We start from the raw sequence: 20,074 nt of genomic DNA, 5'->3' as shown, positions 1-20,074 counted from the left end.
AAAATATTTAATTTTTTCAAAAAATGAGCTCGCCATCTTGCGGAGCATGCGCAGCAGACATCTTTAAAATTCTGACAGTTGACAACTCTTCGTTATTTCGGTGGTGTCCAAAAATTAAAAGTTACACAATTTTAGCGTAATATTTCTGTTTAATCCATTATAATGAGTGCGTGGAGAGCAGCAGGCCTCAAGTGAGTAATTTTTTTATTCTTTTGTGTAAATTTACCACCCAACCCGGGTCTGTAAAAAAGTGTGGTTATGTCATTCTTTTCATTACATAATTTCTTGATCTTTGCAATTACTTTAGTCCAAAACTAATTAATATCGTATTTGAAGCTACATCAATTACTCAACTATAGCAGCGAGACTGCTGAGGCAAGCTTTGAAAGCTGAGTTTCGTGCAGACGCTGCAAAAAGGAACCAAACTCACATAAAAGTCAACAGATGGATTGATGGAAAGCCAGAAAGTGAGTATTTTTCAATAGTGCAAATGATCAAATTTTTAATTATTATCATCGCCCGTCTAGATGCCCGCGATTAAGTTTTTGTAAGTTGTGTGAAAAGTTTGCTCTAAAATAACTAACTTATGATTGATTAATGTTTTCCTTGATTTTTTTGGTACTAATAACGGTAGCCTAAAACATGATATTGGTGAACTAGCATGACCTTGTTCATAAAGTTGTGACATTTTTTTTTTTCTTTAATCAATCGTCTAATTTGAAAATAATTTAAAATCTTTATTTTTCAGAAAAACCTGATCCCCATGCTTAAGCATTAAACTGTTCCTTAGAAGTGTTTACGTTAATTACTAGTAATAAATGTGAAATGTATTTCCATTGTTTTATTTAAATAATAATGATAAAAAATAAACCATCCAAAAATTATATCAAAAAAATGTACAAATAAGATTCACCCTCCCACAAAGAAATATCCCCAAAACTTTTTTCCTTGTCCTATAAATTTTTTGGAAGTCCATTTTCAGTCAACAAATGCTCTGAAGGACTTGTCAGGATTTTAGGTCCATCACCAATCTTGGTGTGAATAATGTATTTCAGCAGCCCAGGCGAGTTTGGTTTCAGTTTCAACGCTTCCTGTAAACTCCCGGAATTTTTCAGGTTGAGGGGTAGTCCCCTAAAATATTCACGGGGATCTGAAACTGACGGAAAAATGTCGTTGACTAGCGTCACTACTTCATCTACGTCATCTTCTAACAAATACAAGCACGCATTCGGTCCTGCGTCAAACGTGTACGCAACCTGAAAAAGAAAAAAAGACAAAAAATCGATTAACAAAACATGCAACTAGTACTTTGGTGGCCCCCCGGTACTCGTTGTAAAGGTGGACCAGCTCGACGACGGCTCTAGACACGTCGTTCATGTAGAAACATGGGGGATACGTGTCCAAGCAGACCGAGTGGAACTGGTTGGAGTCCTGCATGGTGACCCGCGCGAAAGTTTCGAAGTCCTTCCGCTCGATCGCGCCAACCATCTCCTCCACCCTCTTGGGGACAACCTTGGCGGCCCTCAACTCCAAAAACTGCGACGTCTCCACGCTCCGCTTCATCCCGCTGGTCGAGCTGTATTTTTTTTGTTCGTCGTTGACCACCAAGACGACGACGCGCATTTGGGGCCAGTGCGTCGCCGGGACTATCTGCGTGGCGATCGAGTCCCCGCCCCCGGACTCCACCCCCTTGTGCCACCTGACGAAGCCCCCGTAAATGCTGCGACACGCGCTGCCCGAGCCCCGACGCGCGATCGCAGAAATGTCGCCCTCCACTTGGTAAAGGGCCGCTAGAGTGGACACCAAACAGGCGTACCCCGCCGCCGATGACGCCAGACCGGCGGCCGTGGGGAAATTGTTTTCAGAGCAGATGTGCAGCTTCCACTTGAGGAGGTCACCGCATTTGGGGTCGGCGCGTTTCGTCACTGAAATTGTTATTTTTGGCGCTGTTTGCATCTCAATGAACACTCACCTTCAGCCAGGCAGTTGCTTAACCTTTCGTTGTTGAAGTCTGTCTCCTTGTTATTCAACCAGAATTTGCTCTCGGTGAAGGTGGGGCTTGCCATCACTGTGGTTTTGGCGCACATCTACAAATGCCATTTGGGGTACATTTTTTTTTCTAATTGTAACTTACAAAGTCCGTCGACAAGGTACCGCTGATCGAGTCGTTTATTGGGAGAATCAAATGTTCGTCTCTTTTGCCCCCTAGACACGGTAATTATCAATAAAAAAAAATCGATTAAAAACCTCCATAAATTAAACTTACAATATTTTATGACGGCAATGTTTACAGGGGCAATTCCTGTAACAATTTTCATTTTTTTCGTATTTTGGGGGGCAATAAAATCAACCAGCAAAACCACAAGTTGTCTTCACTTCAAACTCTTCCACAATAATCAACAATCACAACTACAGAGGGACCGACGTCAAAACTCCCTCCACACGAGTACTACGTGTTTAGTACCAAAGAACCGAGACCATCACACACTGTTAATATTGCATTCCAAACCGGTATTTTGGTACCGTATGTACTACAAATAACCTAAATGGTACCATGCTTCGTTTGACAGTTGACATTACTGGTTGCATAACTTCGGCGCTTTAGACACAACTTTCTAACCATGGGCGGCTCGTGAAATTATCTTTCTAAACAAATACAATTCGATTTAATTTGACATTTACATTAGCTTTCCACTCTCGTAGCTCATAGCAACCGCCATCAATTAATAATTAATTAATGCATTTATTTATGTTCTCCATTTTCATAACAAGTCCTTGTCTGCCCACACTTCCTGTTTTATTCACTGTTTTCCTTTGTTTACGATTGCAATAAATAAATAAGCTTTCCATTAGCAAAAATAATAAATAAATTAACTCTGATGGAGAAGCAATTAACTTTTAGCGTTATGTCTTAAGAACCATATCGAATGAAGTCGTTGACATTTGATCATCTCAAAATTTTCTTATCCAAATAAACACCTTTTTTATTGATCACTCTCATAATATCTTTTACAAATACAACACAATTACGTCTGCAACAACATCAACTTGAAAACCTTAGAACATTTGAATTAGACGCTTTGATAGTGTCATATGTTTGGTACCGAACCAAATAAAACAAATGATTAGGTTTTTTGGCCAAATCTTAATATGTAATACCTACCAACATCTAGAAGCTATTTTCTTGTGCAGAACAATTTGCAACATTTCACACGATATAAAATGTACATAAATATGTTTTAACCATAAAAACGTAACGGTCTGTGAGAAAATACGGATGGATGAATAAAGAGTGTATTCTGTATTTCTCTCAAAGTTCATCGACACTTCTTAATACATGTTTTAATTCCTCCTTCTACAAGAAACTCTTTCCAAAGTCCTCATTGTTATTTGTTGCGTTTTTTAATTAATAATTAAATCATTTTCACAGTGAATGTAATCGATGAACTTCAAGGACGTGGGATGCCATACTCGTTTCTTGTAATTATATTCACATTTAAAGAATGTTACCGAGAAAAATGAAAGATAAACGTTTGAAAGAGATAAATACGACAAGTTGAATTAATCTGCATATTAATGCGGTGAAAAATTTTGGTTAGAAGCTCCGTTATTCATTGTGTTCTTTGAAATTTCTGCACGAGGTATCAAACAGTCAAAAAAAACTGGTACCTGTACCAGGCCAATAAACCTATTTCCATAACCGCCATTGTACCGAATGACACGTTGGTGCAGTACGATCATAAAAACACATGCATTCGATGTGCACCAAGCAAAACGGAAAGATCACGACACAAGGTCATACTTTTTTCTTTGCTATCACTTTCACACTATCAAACACAAAGGGAATCCGAGCTAGGAGATGATTTACCAGTCTGTTCCCCCACCATTCGCGAAACATTAGTCATGCACGCCAATGGCGAGCCTACCCGAAAGTCTTGTGTCACATGACGTATTTGCCATCTCAGTCTTTCTTTTTCAGTTGACTGTGGTCGGAGAGTGATAGATCGTTGGTCGTGAAACTGTCAAACTGTCATAATTGAGACAGTGTTGAAAGTGATTATTTTATGCGTCATAAAAACAGAATTCCTCCAGTTCTCGACTTCTCGCGGAGTTGTACTAAGAGTTGTGTGTCGGTGCGCGTCGGACGTGTTTGTGTTTGCATCGTCCGACATTGTTATTCTTTGTGTTTCGTTCCGACGGTTCAGTCATGCCCATCATTAGCTCTCCGCTTTTATCTCTCACAGTTGTGCGATAAGAGTGTAATGAACACGGTGTAACAGGTAACAGTGTAATTACCCCGTCGTAGCTATGCACTTGTCCCCCAAACCGCAAGCATGAGCGTCCCGATTCCCGCCCCCCGGCAGAACCAGCCCCCCGACCTGAAGAAACCGGTCCCGACGCCTCGCAAAGCCGCCCCCAAGGTCAAACCCGACTCCCCCGATGAGCAGTCCAACACGTTCTCGCGGCGCGTCCGCTCCCTCAGCAACGCCTCCAAACAAATCGCCGGAGACATCGGGGGCCTCGTGCAGGACAAGAAGAAGGCGGTGATCGAGGGGACCAGACAGAGCGTCCGCAGGATCACCAAGCGCTTCAACTCGTACCACCAGGAGGTCCCCCCAGGGCCCGAGTCCGAGCCCGACGACTTCTCCGACACCTTGGACATCTTCAACTCGATCAGCTTCCAGTCGCCCCTCAGCTGCAACTCGAGCATCTACAACAACGTGGACGACGAGTTCAGCGCGCCGCCGCCGGCCCACCCGCCACCGCCGCTCCCCCAGGACGTCATCTACGACGCCCCGCCGTCTGTCTCGGGCAGCACCAGCAACTCGGAGCACTCGAACGTAGGCAGCTACCAGAATTATGAGAGTGTGTTTCCAGTTTATTCGAACAGTGATTCGGACCTGTCCAGGTCTGGCTCGTGGAAGTTCTACGACCCGGTCAGTAAAGTGGAGAACATCTACAACGACGTGGAGATCGTCAAGGACGAGTCGCGGAGTTTCGACGTCAATTCCAACGTGAGCGACTTGTCGATAGAAATCAGGAATTCGCTCTACGAGAACCACACGATAGTGGCCAAGCCGCGCCAGGAGCCCGAACCGAAGTGCAGGGAGAGTGTCATCCTGCAGTTCGACCCCCTCAGCAGGACCCAGCCCCCCAAAGAGGGTGAGTTGACAAATGACGTTTCCGACCACCACGTGATTGGCCAATTTTCGAAAATCTCAGTTTTCATTGGTCAATTCTCCTGCTGTCAAATTTGACGTTTATTTTCCGTAATCTGTCCAAACAGAGCGTGTTGTTTATCTTTACAACTCCACTAATCATGAAATTCTCTCGCTTGAGCCGTCATAAAATCCAAACGAATAAACACAGTTATTTGTAAATACGTTTATCGGTGAGTCACACTTGGAACTGATAAATCGCGTCAAGTTTATTTATGTGGCATATTGATTTCGTAATTTCTTTCAGGTGTTGTCGACTATTTTCTTTTGTTAACTGTGTTTACAAAAAAAGCAGTACAAGTGCGGGCAAATATTTTTTATAGGTTTAGCGTTTTATCTCCTGTTTTATGTCGTTTCTGAGGATGCAACAAGTGCATCTTCTGCAAGACCTTGATTGAAGTCGCAACATGCGATTTATGAAACATGTTATCGACGATCACTCTCTTGCAATATTTTTGATAGACCTAAACTAGCTAAGAAACGAAATGCTAACATTAAAAAGGAAAAAATATGGAAACATGAAGGGAGAAAGTTCAAAGGGATGGAGTTATTTTTTATTAGTTTATTTGAAAAGGAGTTAATGTAATGATTCGCTGGATACAAATAAAAAGGTTCATAATAATTTATTACATATTATTGTACTTATCACCTTCAATGATTATTTCTTAGTAAATTGGAACATTCGGTAGTATTTATCAAATATGAGGTTATTGGAGATAATTTGTTTCCGAGGCGTAATTTGTTGTTTGACAAAGCATAAAATAGAAAGTCCGATAAGATGAATTTCACCGATTTTTATCAAAGTGATAAAAATCATTTGTTCCCCGGCGAAGATTGTAGCGAAGGTTTCCATATACCGAGTGATTGATAAGTTCCGTCGAGGTCAAGTTGTAACATAGAAGTTTTACAAAATTTACGTAATTATTATGGTGCTGCATGGAGAAAATATTTTTAAAATTATTGTTTTAATTTAACAAAAACCTGAATTTAGGAAAATAGCTGAGTAATGATGAAATGTCATTGAACGTAGATTTTTTGTATTGTTATCTCATTATCGGTGTCTGTTCTATTATTCTATAATTAGCAATTATAGAATACTAAAATCGGCGTTTTTTCACACAAATATTGAAATGATAAGAAACATTTAAATGAAAATTTTGATTTTTCTAGAATTGTCGAATGCAAATCAGTCATGTTTAATATGTTTAGTTACAAGAAAACAATTTTAAGTAACGAATCCGTTACAGCGGGTGTATTTTGGTGATTAACATTTTAGTTGAATCATTACAAACATTAAGGTCAAAAGAAAGAGTCACTCAAATTAGCTAAAATAACATTACTAACACTCGAAAAAAGAGAAATACAATCATGTTGTTTTTCAGCGAAGAGAATTCTAAATAGAATTAACGAAATTAGTTTTGAAAAAATTTCAATCGACCGTCACGGTGCAAATCCGAACCAGTTGAACAAATGTAATGTGCAGAACATCCGCTAGCGAAGAAAACCCAACAGCGGAATTTTCTCGATAGCACATTACGTTGATAACGAGCAAAATGCGCTAACCGTCGCATAACTGGAAAACGACTACAAACAGCTGCGTCGCTTTTCGTCGTAAACGTAATCCCTAACCCCCATGTATCGTTGCCCCCATCTCGATCGCATTCTTTGCAGTTAACCGTATTGTCAGTCGTGGTGATTACGAGCGCGTGGTTTATTGCGTTTCAATGGAAATAAATCGCTCTGGATACTGTTACATGAACTTTGTTTTCATTAACGATCCGTTCTTATTGGTGTCAAACAAAGAAGATGATTCACGGTCCACATCCATCCGACCGAATTGAATTACGAACAGAAGAGCTGACTGTTGGACTTGACTAATTTCCTGCTTATCTTGTCGTTTTAGTTTTTCTGGGAAACGAGACCGCGTGCGTCTTCTCCGGTCGGTTAATCAGGATATGTGTGACGCATCGGTCGGGTTTCCTTCTGAAGTTCGGAGCAAATTTGTCCAGATTGTTGTGAAAAACTGGCGCCAGTAGCAGAGATAATTTTTAATTTTGCATCCGAGTCGCGAAAAATGTAGTTCAAATGTTTGCCAAGCTACGCGACGATGGGAAAGTGAAGATTGTTTTGCGAGCAAATATTTCTCTTCTCATGTAGGCACAATTTCGAAATATGGACAGTAGATTGTGCAATTTTTGTATACATCAAGCTCGTCTTATTGTGCGATTTGCGTCGTTTGCATTCGAGCATCCCACTCAGATTTCTTTACAGTTGGAATTAATTCAATTGGCTAATAACGCACGACTGCGAAAACATCCAATCTAAGTTCAATGGAACTTGTCTCCGTTGTTTACCCAATAGTTTGATCAAATATCACTTTTTATGCAAAGAATTGAAATCAGAATAGTCAAATATTTGCTCACGGTGGTAGCCTAGTTAGCGATAAGACATCCAGTTGTTGCAACTTCACTCGGAAACACCTGTAGATAAAAAAAATGCGGTCGTGGAGTATTGTTATGCGATATTACATCACTCCGTAAAAATATTTTTATTTTAATCTGATCGTATTAAAAATATTGGCACTGTCAAGCGAGTGACGTATGTCATTGGAGTGTCACGACTGCCAACTTAAACAATTAGAGTGTCTGTTTGCATTTATCGGAGATTATTTGCAAAAAAAATAATGTATAATTTTTAGTAATTGAAGCATAAATATTTATTTCTTATCTAAATCGTATTAATATATTTGAATTGTGATAAAAGCTGTCAAGTGTATTTTTATAAGTCTTGCGTTGCGTGTAAAATCGAGTAGGTAGGTCAGGACTGCCAACTTGACGAAATTTGAAAAAATTAGTTTCGGAGCAGTCCAAAATGTGAGTTTCCTTTGCAGAGGAGCCCCCGCCGACCTCGTGCCTGGCCCAAGAGGACATAAAACTGCTGGAGGAGTTCCTCCAGGGCGACCTGTACGGCAACCTCTCCATCACCAAGACTCTGGACGACTGGAGCATCTCCAACGACTCCGACCCCGAGGACTTCATAACGCCGCCGGCGCCCCCCGTCCGGTTCGACTCCCTCCCCGAAGAGGAGCAACAGCCGCCGCAAATCTCCCCCCGCGAGAAGTCCAGGAGTCACTGGTTCACCTCCAACGAGTCCGTCAAGGAGACCGCCAGCGAGACGAAAAAGACGGGATGGCTGAAGCAGCTGAAGGGCGCGCTCGAGAAGGCCCCCGAGGTGGTGAAGGGCGTCAGGAACAGGGACTCGGTCGTGCAGAGGCCCGAACTCGAGGTGAAGAGTTTCGTCCACAAGAAAGGCATGCTGTACAAGGTGCAAGGCGGGCCGGTGGAGGACCTCTTCGGCGAGTACAGCGGCAGGTGGTGCGTCCTGCAGAATTCGAATTTCATCTGTTACGCCGACAGCACGTCGGAGTCGATCAAGGAGCACTTCCCGGCCGAGAGCGTGCTCAGCATCCAGATCCTCCAGGACCCCAAGTTCAAATACAAGTGAGTGGAGAGGCGGTTGCGGGTTGCAGGTTTTCTTTTTCACCAACGAGTTGCAGACCTTGGGCTTGTTTGTTATCTCGGGGTAAATATCGACGGTGGCAACGACACGTGCAATGCCCCGACGTCTTTTGTTTTCGTCGCCCACTTATCCAGTTTAGTGTTGTGACATGCAAGCCAAGATTTAAGTAACGTCATGATTGCCGCCGCCGCTGCTACCGACTACATCGCCGCATCCATCATTTGACTCTCACATCCTGATTACCTCAAACCGAACAGAAGTTGTGTTTTGTTCCTGCGGTCGACTTGGCCGTACTCGGATGACTCAAACGACCGACGTATCTGTCGTAAAAAAGTTTACTTCTCGCATAAAAACGCAAAGTCGGTTGAGAATTTGCGCCTCGGTCTCTTTCTGCGCAGTAATTTTTGTAATTTTCTTTTTCGCCTTTTCAGTTTCCCATTGATTGATGTGTAACATCTGGTCATTAATTGTGCCAGCAGCGTTGTTGTGAATGAAGTCTTTAATTTTCTAATTAATAACAATTTGAACCGTGTGACAACACGGAACGACAATTGTACAAAAGCGCAACACACTCCAGTCGTACACCGTAAAAATGAAAGTGTCAATAATTTTCCAATACATAATAAAAATGATGCAACGCTTTTTTCGTCGTTCAATAATACGAACTGATTCACGTTAAAAATGTCATAAAAATGACTGACAAACACATAAAAGCTTATCTAAATTTTTATGCAACTGAGTCGACTTTTCAAGGTGGCCCTAGCCGTTAACCTTTGTCAATAACCCCTTTCGCGAGTCTAGAACTGTTTGCTTTTTGTATTTTTTTATCGGTGACCTTGCGGTTTTTTGTGTTTTCGTTCGTTGTTCGTTTAATTGGACGTTGCGCGATTCTGATATTCACACAGCATCCAGGAAGCAGATCGTTCCATTTCCCATCCCATTATCTCCGCGGTTCACTGATTCGCCATGAAACAAAAGTGACACGAATCGAACGCTTTCAGATATGACAACGATGACCTTCACTGTTTCGAATTGAACACGACCGGGAAGAGTCGCGGAGGTCACATCTACGGGACCAGAGACATCTCCGAGAGACGAGTGTGGATGCAATGTCTCGCCGAAAGCTTGACCAAGAAGTTCCCGGTCAGGATTACGACGGACTACACCCGCATGGGGTGGGCCTATCTAAGAGAAGGTGAGTGGGTACTTGAAAGTGCAACCGTTGTCGGCACACGACTGTTTTCGGTGTATCCACTTGAAACCAAAAGTGGAAATTTTGTTGCTGAAATATAATCCTCTTAAGGACACCGATCAAGCATGACTTCAGGCAGCTCATATTGCACGCTTTGAGCCGTGGAGAATGTCGGCTTCTCGCCCTCTGCAATAATAATAATAATAATATTAATGGTTGGTCTTTCGACAGGAGTCAGTGGCAGGTGGGTCGGAGCCTGGCTGATGCTCTCGGGAAGAAACCTTTTCTACGCCGTCGACAACCAGTCCACCAAGACCATGGACCTGCGAAAAGTGCGCTGCATGGTCTTGCAGATGTACCAAGAGAGCGACAACAACCCCCGCACCAACGACAAAGGTCCCAACATCGTGGTCGACACCCCAAACGTCACCCTCTACCTGCGCATGTGGACATCCAGAGAGACCAAGGTACAGTAGCATCCAGAGCGGACATTTCGTTAATCTTTTCTCTGCATTTTGCAGCCTGCGTACGGCTGAAAGGTACATATCACAGTAGCGTAGTTTGTAGGTTCCGTCACGTGACCGTATGATTGAAAGGTTGGTTTTCAGGTGTGGTGTCACATCGTCAAGTTGGCAGCGCACAACAACGGGGCCTACTTGGAGCAGCAGCAGCTGACCAAAGACGACATCCCGGTGTTGGTGGAAAAGTGCATCAACTTTATCTACACCCACGGTGAGTTGAAGTGTTGGTGAGGTGGTCTCGTGTGAGCGTTGGCAACCGCAGGAAGCATGACCGAGGGGATTTATCGCCGTCCCGGGACCAACACCGCGGTCGCGGAGATCCTGGCGAAGTTCCGCAAAGACGCGTGGGCGGTGCAGCTCACGATTGACAAGCACACGGAGCACGACGTGGCCACTGCTCTGAAGAGGTTCATCAGAGACTTGCCCGAGCCGGTTTTGACCAACAACCAGCGACAGTATTTGCATCAAGTGTCGAGTACGTCGAGCGCGCTCGCTTTCGGCAATGATTCATGACGCGCTCTTTCAGAACACAACGACAGGGACGACAGGATCAGGATGTACAAGGCGTGCCTGGATCAGTTGCCTCCCATTTCGTACAAGACCGCCAAGAAGTTGTTGGGGCATTTGCATTTTGTCGCGTCGCAACACAAGAAGAATCGGATGAACGTGGAGAATTTGGCGGCGGTTTGGGGGCCGAGTTTGATGCACCAGGAGGTGAAGTGTACGAGAGTGTGGCGGTTGTTCCAGGTTTTGACGTTTGCTTTCAGGATAAGGATAATAATTCGGTCACGAGTACCAAACACCTACAGAATACAGTCGTGGTGCGCCAACTGATTGAAATGTACAGAGATATTTTTCCGGAAGATCCGGCCGAAATTGAGAAAGAAAAATTAATGTTACAGGTGTTGGAGAAGTACAGCAAGGCGCCACAAGGGGTCGTCGGTAATAGTAAAAAAGCCGGCGATTTTCGAGTGTGGATTTATCTTCACAACAAAGAAGGACAGCCTGTCAATGTTGCGGTAAGTTTATTTTAGACGAGACTCGCTTTTATCGTCGTAAAATCTTCAAATAGATTTAAGTACATGAAATGAATTGACAGTTTAATTTAGTAACTTTCGTCTTTTTGGTTGGTACGAGTCGACTGTCAAATTTTCAAAAATTAAAATGGCGATCGATTGTCGAAATGTCTTTATTTAGATTTTGTGTACAAGTTGCGATTGGAATTGTAGATCGGACCTAATAAGACTGCGTACGACGTTTGCGTGGAATTGAGTTCAAAAATCAACATGCAAGTCCACGACTTGATCTTGGAAGAGGTAGTGTTGAACAACAAACTACAAAGACCGATTCATTTCTCCGAGAAGGTACGATTTTCTGCACTTTACCCCATCAGTTTTCCGTGATCGTGGCCCCAGGTTTTAGACATAGTCCTCAGATGGAGCTACTGGGACGAACCCGACCGCAAAGACAACCACCTGGTGCTCCTCCCCATAGCCAAATATTCCGACTTCATTCAAGAGAAGTCGACCACGCTTTCGGCAGAACTGAAATTTTCCGACTCCCGTTCGAAAAACTTCAAAATATTCATGTTCGAGTTCAGCCAAGGCAAGCTGAACTGTTTCAAAGATCGCTCGGTAAGTGGCGCACTCTACCCGTGACAATCCGAATCAGTGTCGTGTTGCAGTGTGAAGAGAAACTTTTCACGTACAGCATGGAGGAAATTTTGTGGTATTTCGGACACGAGTCGAAGAGAAATCCCCAATCGAAATGGACGATCACGTTCATCGAGAGAAAGATGCACCCGCAACGGACGAAGAATTGTCCGTACTTCGGCAACGTGTTGGTGTGGAACGACCCCCAGACCAGGGCGAAATGGTTGGGGTCCATGCTGAAGGCGCGCTACAGAGATAGTCTGATGCAACCCGCGATGCACGTTAACTTGATGCAGAATTGAAGTTAGTTAGTTAAGCTGGTTTTAGACTTAAGTCATGCTCGATCTCTTCACGAAGGGATGTCGCAAGTGGACTTAAATGTGGCGCCTGCGGTAGTGGGCGGATAGCAATTTTGAATCGTTACCAAACCACGCATTTCTATATATTCCGTTAGTGCAATTTACTTACTTTTTACTTAAGCCGCACCTGTTATAAAATAATGGTATCCACACAACGTACTATGCCTATAGCTTGCTACTAGTATCCATGGTGGCGCTGATTTCTGCAAGTGTTACATTTGCTCCGGTAGAGGGAGCAGTTATCAGATGGTTTTACACACATTTATTTTTATTTATACATCAAAGTTTTAAACTTGAAAGAGTTCAGAAGAATATTTTATATATTTTAATTGATTGTTACAGTGTATATTGTGTCCAATGTTATGAATAGCAATAACATACGGTGCTGTTTGTCATGTTGACGTGTGTGATAGAAATTGACGCTTAAAGAGTCAAATTGGAATTGAACGTTTTCTGGTGCTCATGTCAGGTATGACATATTTGTTGTTTTTAAATTGTGACTGTGATACGTCCAAGCGAAAGAAGTGCAAAAAGAAGGCGACGCATCTGCAGAAATCAGTGTCGCAGGTGTAAGTAACGACCACAGCAACTATAGCTTTTTTGTAGGGAAACGCAAACAAGATTTGTTGATGAGTCATCGGCGAGCCGAGATAACTCGTCCGGTTTTGTTTGCAAAGCAGTGTACAAATTGTACAAAATTAGTTTCTATGGTAGCCATTCCTAAACGGTTCCAGTCTTGCCGAAAGGTGGCCAAGTCTGTTCATTGCCATGTTAACAGTAATTGTGATCGTTAAATCTGTACTTGTAAGAAGGATATACACTGTGAAAAATCTATAACTTTATTTAAATTTTTTACAAAGACAACGTGTTTAATTTCCACAGCAAATCCTAAGTAAACGCGCCGAATCAAGCTGCAAGTACAACTAAAATCGAAAATATAACACATGTATATACACAGAAAAATCTTTGGGACGTGACGGAAAAACAGGTACGAGTATTATCTAGAATTGGTAAGAACTGTCGGTTGATTGTCCTCGGTCCTGACTTTGGAATAGGTATAGATATACCTACTGGCCCAGTGTAGGTAGACGTACCACACTTCCAAAACGCCTGCTATAAAGTTGCAAGCGCACGAAAATATGACGAGGATGGTGAGTATGTTGTCGACCTCGAGACAGCTCAGGTCGACGTAATGGTAACTGCGAACCGAGGAGCTCGTGTCGTTGTTGGCGGCGGTTTGGCACACGCAAGTCGAGTCCAGTTTGGCCGAGGGGGTGCAGGTCATGGTGTAGAGCGACACCAGGTGGACGACGGCGAAACCGCACGCGATGAAAGAGGTCGCTGCGGCCAGCGAGCTCAACATCACGCTCAGGACCTTGATCGAGTAGACGAAGAAGTTTTTCTTCATGCCGGGGTGTTCCTTGCGGAAGCAGCACACCAGGACCATACCCAGGATTCCGGACAGCAAGACCTGGAAGATATTTTGATGAGATCGTAATTTCTCAAATCGGGGACGTACCGGAACGCCGCTCCAGTGCGGATTGTCTCGTTGTCGAATGTTGGGGGCCCAGATTAGCAGCCACAGGGCCAGGAAACATATTGCTAGTCCGAGTAGTATGATCAGGCCCAACAGTGCTTTGGCTAGTTTATGGTACCGGATTATTGCAGGAAGGTATTTGTTCGGTACTGGAATGAAGGAACAAGTTTTAATGGTGCCTCAAGCCTGAGGGGTATGAATCATGTAGCGTTTAATTGTTGGAAAACGCGTAAAAGGTGAGGAAATGCGCAATTACATTTAAAAGCAAAAGTACGTCAAACGGAACAAGTGGATTCTAGAAAGTTTTGTCGCTACGAATTCAACATTGTACGTCAAAGACACCAAATTAGTTTAATGTAAATGGAACGAGTTATACGTTCGCAGTTTTTTGTTAACAAAAAAAAGTGTAGAGAATTTTTCCCACGATGATGCGGAACTGAAGTTATTTTAAGATAAGAAAAGACCAAATATCGTCAACAGAAAGAACCTTCCGAACCACTTATTTGTTTGAGCTTAAGTTCATTTACCCAAGTGCTGTCATGTATAATTTGATGAATCATATTGTTTTGTATATTTAATACGCAGTTTAAACCATAATAAATTAATAACAAACGCCGAAATAATTTTTTTAAGTGACTTAAAGAAGTGAGTGAGCGTCTGGTAAGACAGAGAACAAAGTTTAAAAGAAGGAAATGTAGAGAAGAGGTGGAGGTGGAGAAATAATTGTCGGACAATTTAATGGTTTAGTGAAGGAAGCAAGAATGTTGAGAAGAAACGCTTGAAAAATATGTGACAGGAAAAAAATCAAAACAAATCGGAACAAAGCTAAAAATGTGGGGAGAAGAATATCGAAGGAATTTTTTGTATTTTTGTGGTTTCTACGTAATGAAAAAAGACAGAAACAGAACAAGCCACAAACAAGTTTTAAATACCGATAAAAAAAACTTATCGAAAACTTGAAACGAACATAAAATATGATAAAAACGCAGTTAAAATAGTCGTTGATATTCTAGACATAATGACTCGAAAATAAAAAAAAAGCCCAACCGAGCAGAGCGTTAGGTTATTCAAGCGTCTAATTTTGAGCGGAAACGAAATGAAAAAAAATCTCTGCATTCTCATCTCCCATGACCGGATATATTTACGTAAATAGCACCGGAAAATGAAAAAATAGCTATATCCAACAGCGGAGAGGATGCACGTAGCTGAGTTTCATTCACAATTTAAAGTGTATTACCGATCAAAAATCGCTCACGTAGACCACAGAGAGACAAACTTTCGGAATATTAATTGGTGGAGTCGTTGAATGCACTTTTAATATTGCCATCATTACCGTAATCCGTCATTTGTATTCCTTACACTTCACATACGGAGTTAAGACCGGCCACAAGAACATAATCGGAATGTAATGTGGCACCTGTATCGAAAACGGTAAGGAATAAAACCGCAGAATTGTCGCTGTTTCAAGTCTTGCTATAGTTTGAAATTAAATACATATTGTAGGTACTGGTGGAAGATACTAATTCTTGCAAATAAAGGAACCTGTAGGTGCATAAGTTAGGTTAGATTCGACTCCGGCGCCGACAGCGCCACGAACAATTATTGTCGATGCAACGACATAACACGAAAAAAAAAATTGACAAAGCTGATTTAATTTAAATTTGATCGTACGAACTGATCCAAGACTGTAGTTTTGTTTGTCACAATCAACTGAGTGACTTTTGTATTTCAGCTGTTGTTGTCTCTCACGCCCTTCGCGAGGGCTGTAACAATGTAAAGGGTACAACTGTTGTTCAGGTAATCCTGTTTTTGGACCAGATTACCCGGAAAGCGCTTCAGGTGCTTGTTTCCCCTTTTACCTCGTCCATTTTTATTCATGGCAATCATGCGACTGTGCCTCAAACTGTTCCTGTTGGGCGTGTGCTTACTGGCCAGTGTCTGCGCCACGATGTTCTGGGGCACGGTCGTGACCAAACAATGTGCTTGCGTCGGACTGGCGTCGAATTGCGTCTCCCTGACGAGACTGTCGGAGCCCCCATTATTTCCGTTTTCCACGCAATTATCATAGAAACTGACTGGTCTGCTTCCGTTTTTCGTTCGGTTCCCGTCTGCTGGCTGCAGCGACGACATGTTAATCGAGAGACGACTGAAAAAACACCGATTTCATTGCTGGAGACGCGCTTTCCGGAGGCAACCGCCACGACGACCGTTAGTTTCCGCATAAAGCCCGAATTAAAATATACAGAGCGTGTTGCGCGCTGTCGGTGAAATGTAATTCCGTGATTACGGTTAAATTTACGGCCGGTTTATTTGTGTGGGCCTGCGATAATAAACGGTTGCAGTTTTTGTTGGGAAAATCGGCGAGCCGGAATCGGGCGCTGTCTTAATTAGGAACGGAAATGCGGTCAGAGATGGATGGATGCGGAGTGAATGGGGCTTTGACGAGCGCCATCGCTCGTAAAATGCTCGCTTCCTGTCAAACGGAGGGCAATAAAAACCAAGCTCACTTTACGGGAAATTATTAACTGCATCCTCAGCAAAGCAGTTTCAAAGTTCCCTCTCTTTTTTTTTTTGGGTGTAAAGTTATAGGTTAAGTCCAAGTCCTACCCGAGCGCCATCTACTATTGACAAGTCTGCGACAAGACTTTCGTGCGTTGATATCACGAATTTCTTACTAATAACTGAAGATTTTACAACAAAAACAAATTATTGATAGTTATTGAACAAATTATTAAACCCCAGCGAATGCAAGAATGAGAAAATAAAAGTACAAACAAGAGTGACTTGAGCGCCATCTGGGATGTTTTAAAATCAGATCAAGACAAGAATGAATGCTCTGTGAACACTTTTTCAAACTGCGCTGACAAAACGAGTGTTAATAATAAAATGCACGTTTTCCGTTTCGGTGGCGATTATGGTAACAAAATAGATCTTTATTAATCGCCTTGAGACTGGTGTTTTTTTTACCAGGTTAGGTCAAGTGTGGAATCGACGCTCTATGAACCAGACTGTTGTGTAACGATTTAAAACGCATTAATGATTAAATGGAGTTTCTCGCGTGAATACACAAGGTGAGAGTTTGTATTTAAAATTCATTGCTTTTGTTGAAATGTAGAGGTTAAAAATAATTTGGCGCCCTCTAGTGTTTTGCAATCAAATCAAGTGGAACGGCGTTTTATGAGCTGCTTGAGATGAGAAAATGCATATTAATAATAAAATTCACGTTTCTCGTCGGAGTGACGGTTTTAGAGTAACATAAACAAATCTTATTTTATTGAAAATTTAATAACGGCATCATAGAAATAACCACCGATCAACGCCTTCTACTCGTAGTGTTCGGAACAGGTCAAGTCAAGTCTGTGAACAAAGTTTTTGTGTTTGCGGTGATTAAATACAAAATACTCTTTCTCGCCTGGATCCTGATGAAGGTTTTACGACAAAAAAAAATCTGATTTGGTATACCTACTTAAAGTTCTACAGATTTTTGAAGATGTCAAAATAAAGTCACTAGATATCTAGTGACTTTATGTCAAAAATTACTTGAGCGCCCTCTGGTGTTATTTTCAATTCAAATGGAGTTGATGAACGGGTTTTTGTGTGTTAACAAGATAGTCATTAATTAGAAACTGCGTTTCCTGTCTGTTTATGACAAGAAAAATGAATTGCAGTTTGTGGAAAGCGGTTAATTCGCGAAGAGAAGCGGAAGTAAACGTAAAGGTAAGTGGGTATTTCTGCTTAAACATTTTACTAAAAACGATTTGGACGCCATCTGGTGTTGTGATCAGAGCCGGCTCTTGTTTTTTCCGTTCCTCTTCGTAGTAACTTGTTCCTCAGGATATTTGTCACTAATGGAATTATAATTGCACACAATGCAATTTAAATACATATAATAATGGATTTCGAAATTGTTCTCCGAATTTTGTTTTTTTAGATTGTTAAAATAGAAACAAAACAGTTTGTGACATTTATTAATTGGCAAAAATGAACCCGACCATGTAATCTCAAATGCGCAACGCGGGCCCCGTTGGCAATGTCAACGCGATAACGTTCCAACGTTTGACATTTGAATTTGACGTAAGCACGCTTGATTAGTCTTTGAAAACGTGGTAGCAAGTGGACTGTTGCCAACGTAAGAATGAAAAAATTAATTTGAATCAAATCAATTGCGATGCAATTAAATTGCTTATTATAAGGCGGATTGTTTAAGAAAATGAAAATTAGCGGAACTGATTCAGCAAACCGTGATTTACTGCGCAATATCAAACAAACGATTTTTTTTTAAGTCGACCAGCTTTGAATTATCTTTTTTTGAAGTTTATTGTTAGACTTTTCCAAATCCAGAAATGTCTTTTTTGTCTATTTTGTGTGACAAACTTTCATTATTCGCAACTTTATTTTTAGAATGATTCATATCTCGGTACTAAATTCAGACCAGTAGGTCATAAAGTTCATTAATGTTTGACAGCACTATCTAGGATGTAAATAAATGCTGCCTGAATGCCGTGCGCTGGTCTCATTTGGAACGTCGCAATTGCGTTAAAAGTGAAGTGAATAGATTAAAAAATGGTCAAGTTTAGCCGAGTGAAACGTATTTTCCGACCACATTTAATTTCAACAAATGTAAAAACAGTCGGTGCATAATACGGAACCAATTGTTAGGTGCGCGTTATCTTTAAAGAAGAAAAAAATCGAGGTTGTCCCGAAAAGAGTAATCCGCGTGGTATTTACCGCGACTATTTAACCCTACAAACACAGCTCCTGCGCAAATATGTAACTGGCACAGAACAATTATTACCACACCGTTATTATTTACAACAATAAACGCGACAAATATTATAAGGCTTCTGTTGTCATTACGTGAGTTGCATAAGTAGGAGTCGAGCGAATTTCGTTTAGCAACGCGACCACCTCCGGAGGACACCACACGCGATAGCAGCGCGGCGCTTTTTGCGTTTTTTCAACAAACAATCGCCAGTTCTTGTCGTTTTTGCGTGATCGCAGCGGTTGCCTCTGCCAGTTCGCAAACTCACTTCCTCAAGAAAAATCACTTTTTCGTTGGGCGTCGGTTACGCAAATGCACATCGTTCGGAGGCGCTTCGCGTCTCACAACGGTCGCCTCTTCGATTCGGTGGAGCACATCGAAAGTCGCGCCGATTCGTACGCGAGCACCACCGCAAGACAACTACCGCACCGAAAAATTTACATTTCTATGGCATGGCCATGTGCTCGCTCGTTCACCTCCACCTTGCCCACCTTTTTCAAATCAGAAGTGGGATTCCACCAGCGGCGCCCAAACTGTGGGGCCGCGGAACTCGCGGTGGCTCTTCGGGGCGCTGTCGAGAGGGAAAGTTCCGGGGAAAGCAAGCTGGACGGCGGGGCCAATTAGCGACGAGGTGAGGGGCGATCGGGTCTAATTGTTTCCACTTACCGTAGTAAAATTGGTAGAAGTAGTCCTCGTGCAGGATGTAGGCCGGTCTGGTAATTGGGTGTTTTCGTGGTGCGGTAATGCCGTCGTAATCGAATAAATCGTAAATTTTGAGCGCATGGTTGTTAACAAAACATTCCATTTTGCTTTGGAACCGGTTACCGTACAAACTGGCTAACCATTGTGCTGTAAAACTTTGATAGCTCTTTGGTATTTTTAGATGTGGAACATTTGGAAATGAAACGTTTACATGACCGTCGGAGGCTTCGATTTGGAGATAATGGATTGTGTATAACGTACCTGCGTGTCGGATTCGATTAAATAAACGGGAAAAGGTCGTATAAACAGCGCGCTGAGGGACTGTTTGTTTGGGTACCTGACTTTCTGTTCTCGGTTTCTCGATCCAGTCAATTTATCAAACGGATATTTGATGAATGTTACGTCAATTAGAAAGTTTAAATTGTAATTTTTTGTATCGACCGAACTTCCAACGAATAAAAAAAACTTGTTTTGGCCGCCATTTAAGTACTCGTTAACTTAAACACTTGTTATTACGAACGTAATTGTCTACGTTGTTGTAATTGACGTATAATAACTATTATTCGTATTTGCAACAAAATCCAACTTGCGTTTTTATCGATTTTTTTCAA

At 42.1% G+C, this 20,074-nt stretch overlaps 4 protein-coding genes across 9 annotated transcripts; 2 read left to right on the top strand and 2 right to left on the bottom strand.

Annotated features, from left to right (window-relative positions):
- Positions 1-37: 37 nt before the first annotated feature.
- Positions 38-830, top strand: LOC138139505 (protein stunted-like). 2 transcript variants are annotated; one of them, XM_069059813.1, is made up of 4 exons: positions 38-191; positions 337-467; positions 528-547; positions 749-830. In XM_069059813.1, exons 1-3 carry the CDS (start codon positions 163-165, stop codon positions 539-541), a joined length of 174 nt encoding a protein of 57 aa, XP_068915914.1. In that variant the 5' UTR covers positions 38-162; the 3' UTR covers positions 542-547; positions 749-830. The 2 variants fall into 2 exon arrangements, with proteins under 2 accessions (XP_068915914.1, XP_068915905.1); XM_069059804.1 differs by lacking the exon at positions 528-547.
- On the bottom strand, positions 827-3,857 carry Mvd (mevalonate diphosphate decarboxylase). The gene is made up of 5 exons (XM_069059751.1): positions 2,267-3,857; positions 2,135-2,205; positions 1,973-2,087; positions 1,309-1,925; positions 827-1,256 (listed from the first exon to the last, which is right to left on the bottom strand). The coding sequence occupies exons 1-5, from the start codon at positions 2,316-2,318 to the stop codon at positions 954-956; spliced, it is 1,158 nt and encodes a 385-aa protein (XP_068915852.1). The 5' UTR covers positions 2,319-3,857; the 3' UTR covers positions 827-953.
- Positions 3,858-3,991: 134 nt separating this feature from the next.
- Positions 3,992-13,326, top strand: RhoGAP15B (RhoGAP_ARAP and RA_ARAPs domain-containing protein RhoGAP15B). Of its 2 annotated transcripts, none has more exons than XR_011162292.1 (11): positions 3,992-5,163; positions 8,110-8,719; positions 9,740-9,933; positions 10,162-10,397; positions 10,539-10,662; positions 10,714-10,926; positions 10,978-11,165; positions 11,219-11,292; positions 11,354-11,470; positions 11,681-11,815; positions 11,867-12,008. XR_011162292.1 is itself a non-coding variant. In XM_069059685.1 (11 exons), exons 1-11 carry the CDS (start codon positions 4,335-4,337, stop codon positions 12,403-12,405), a joined length of 3,270 nt encoding a protein of 1,089 aa, XP_068915786.1. In that variant the 5' UTR covers positions 3,997-4,334; the 3' UTR covers positions 12,406-13,326. The 2 variants fall into 2 exon arrangements, 1 of the variants encoding a protein (XP_068915786.1); XM_069059685.1 differs by adding an exon at positions 12,136-13,326 and having other exon boundaries at positions 3,997-5,163; positions 11,219-11,470; positions 11,867-12,085.
- LOC138139479 (sarcospan) lies at positions 13,288-19,993 on the bottom strand. 4 transcript variants are annotated; one of them, XM_069059787.1, is made up of 4 exons: positions 19,725-19,993; positions 19,428-19,618; positions 13,982-14,148; positions 13,288-13,933 (listed from the first exon to the last, which is right to left on the bottom strand). In XM_069059787.1, the coding sequence occupies exons 2-4, from the start codon at positions 19,564-19,566 to the stop codon at positions 13,460-13,462; spliced, it is 780 nt and encodes a 259-aa protein (XP_068915888.1). In that variant the 5' UTR covers positions 19,567-19,618; positions 19,725-19,993; the 3' UTR covers positions 13,288-13,459. The 4 variants fall into 4 exon arrangements, with proteins under 4 accessions (XP_068915888.1, XP_068915896.1, XP_068915881.1 ...); XM_069059795.1 differs by having other exon boundaries at positions 19,428-19,610; XM_069059780.1 differs by lacking the exons at positions 19,428-19,618; positions 19,725-19,993 and adding exons at positions 15,928-16,145; positions 19,030-19,226.
- Positions 19,994-20,074: the final 81 nt, after the last annotated feature.

Source organism: Tenebrio molitor, chromosome 1, assembly GCF_963966145.1.
Source record: "Tenebrio molitor chromosome 1, icTenMoli1.1, whole genome shotgun sequence".
In the NCBI taxonomy this organism is placed as follows: Eukaryota; Metazoa; Arthropoda; class Insecta; order Coleoptera; family Tenebrionidae; genus Tenebrio; species Tenebrio molitor.
Note: the sequence above shows the minus strand (reverse complement) of the source record. Positions and strands in the feature narration are given on the sequence as shown.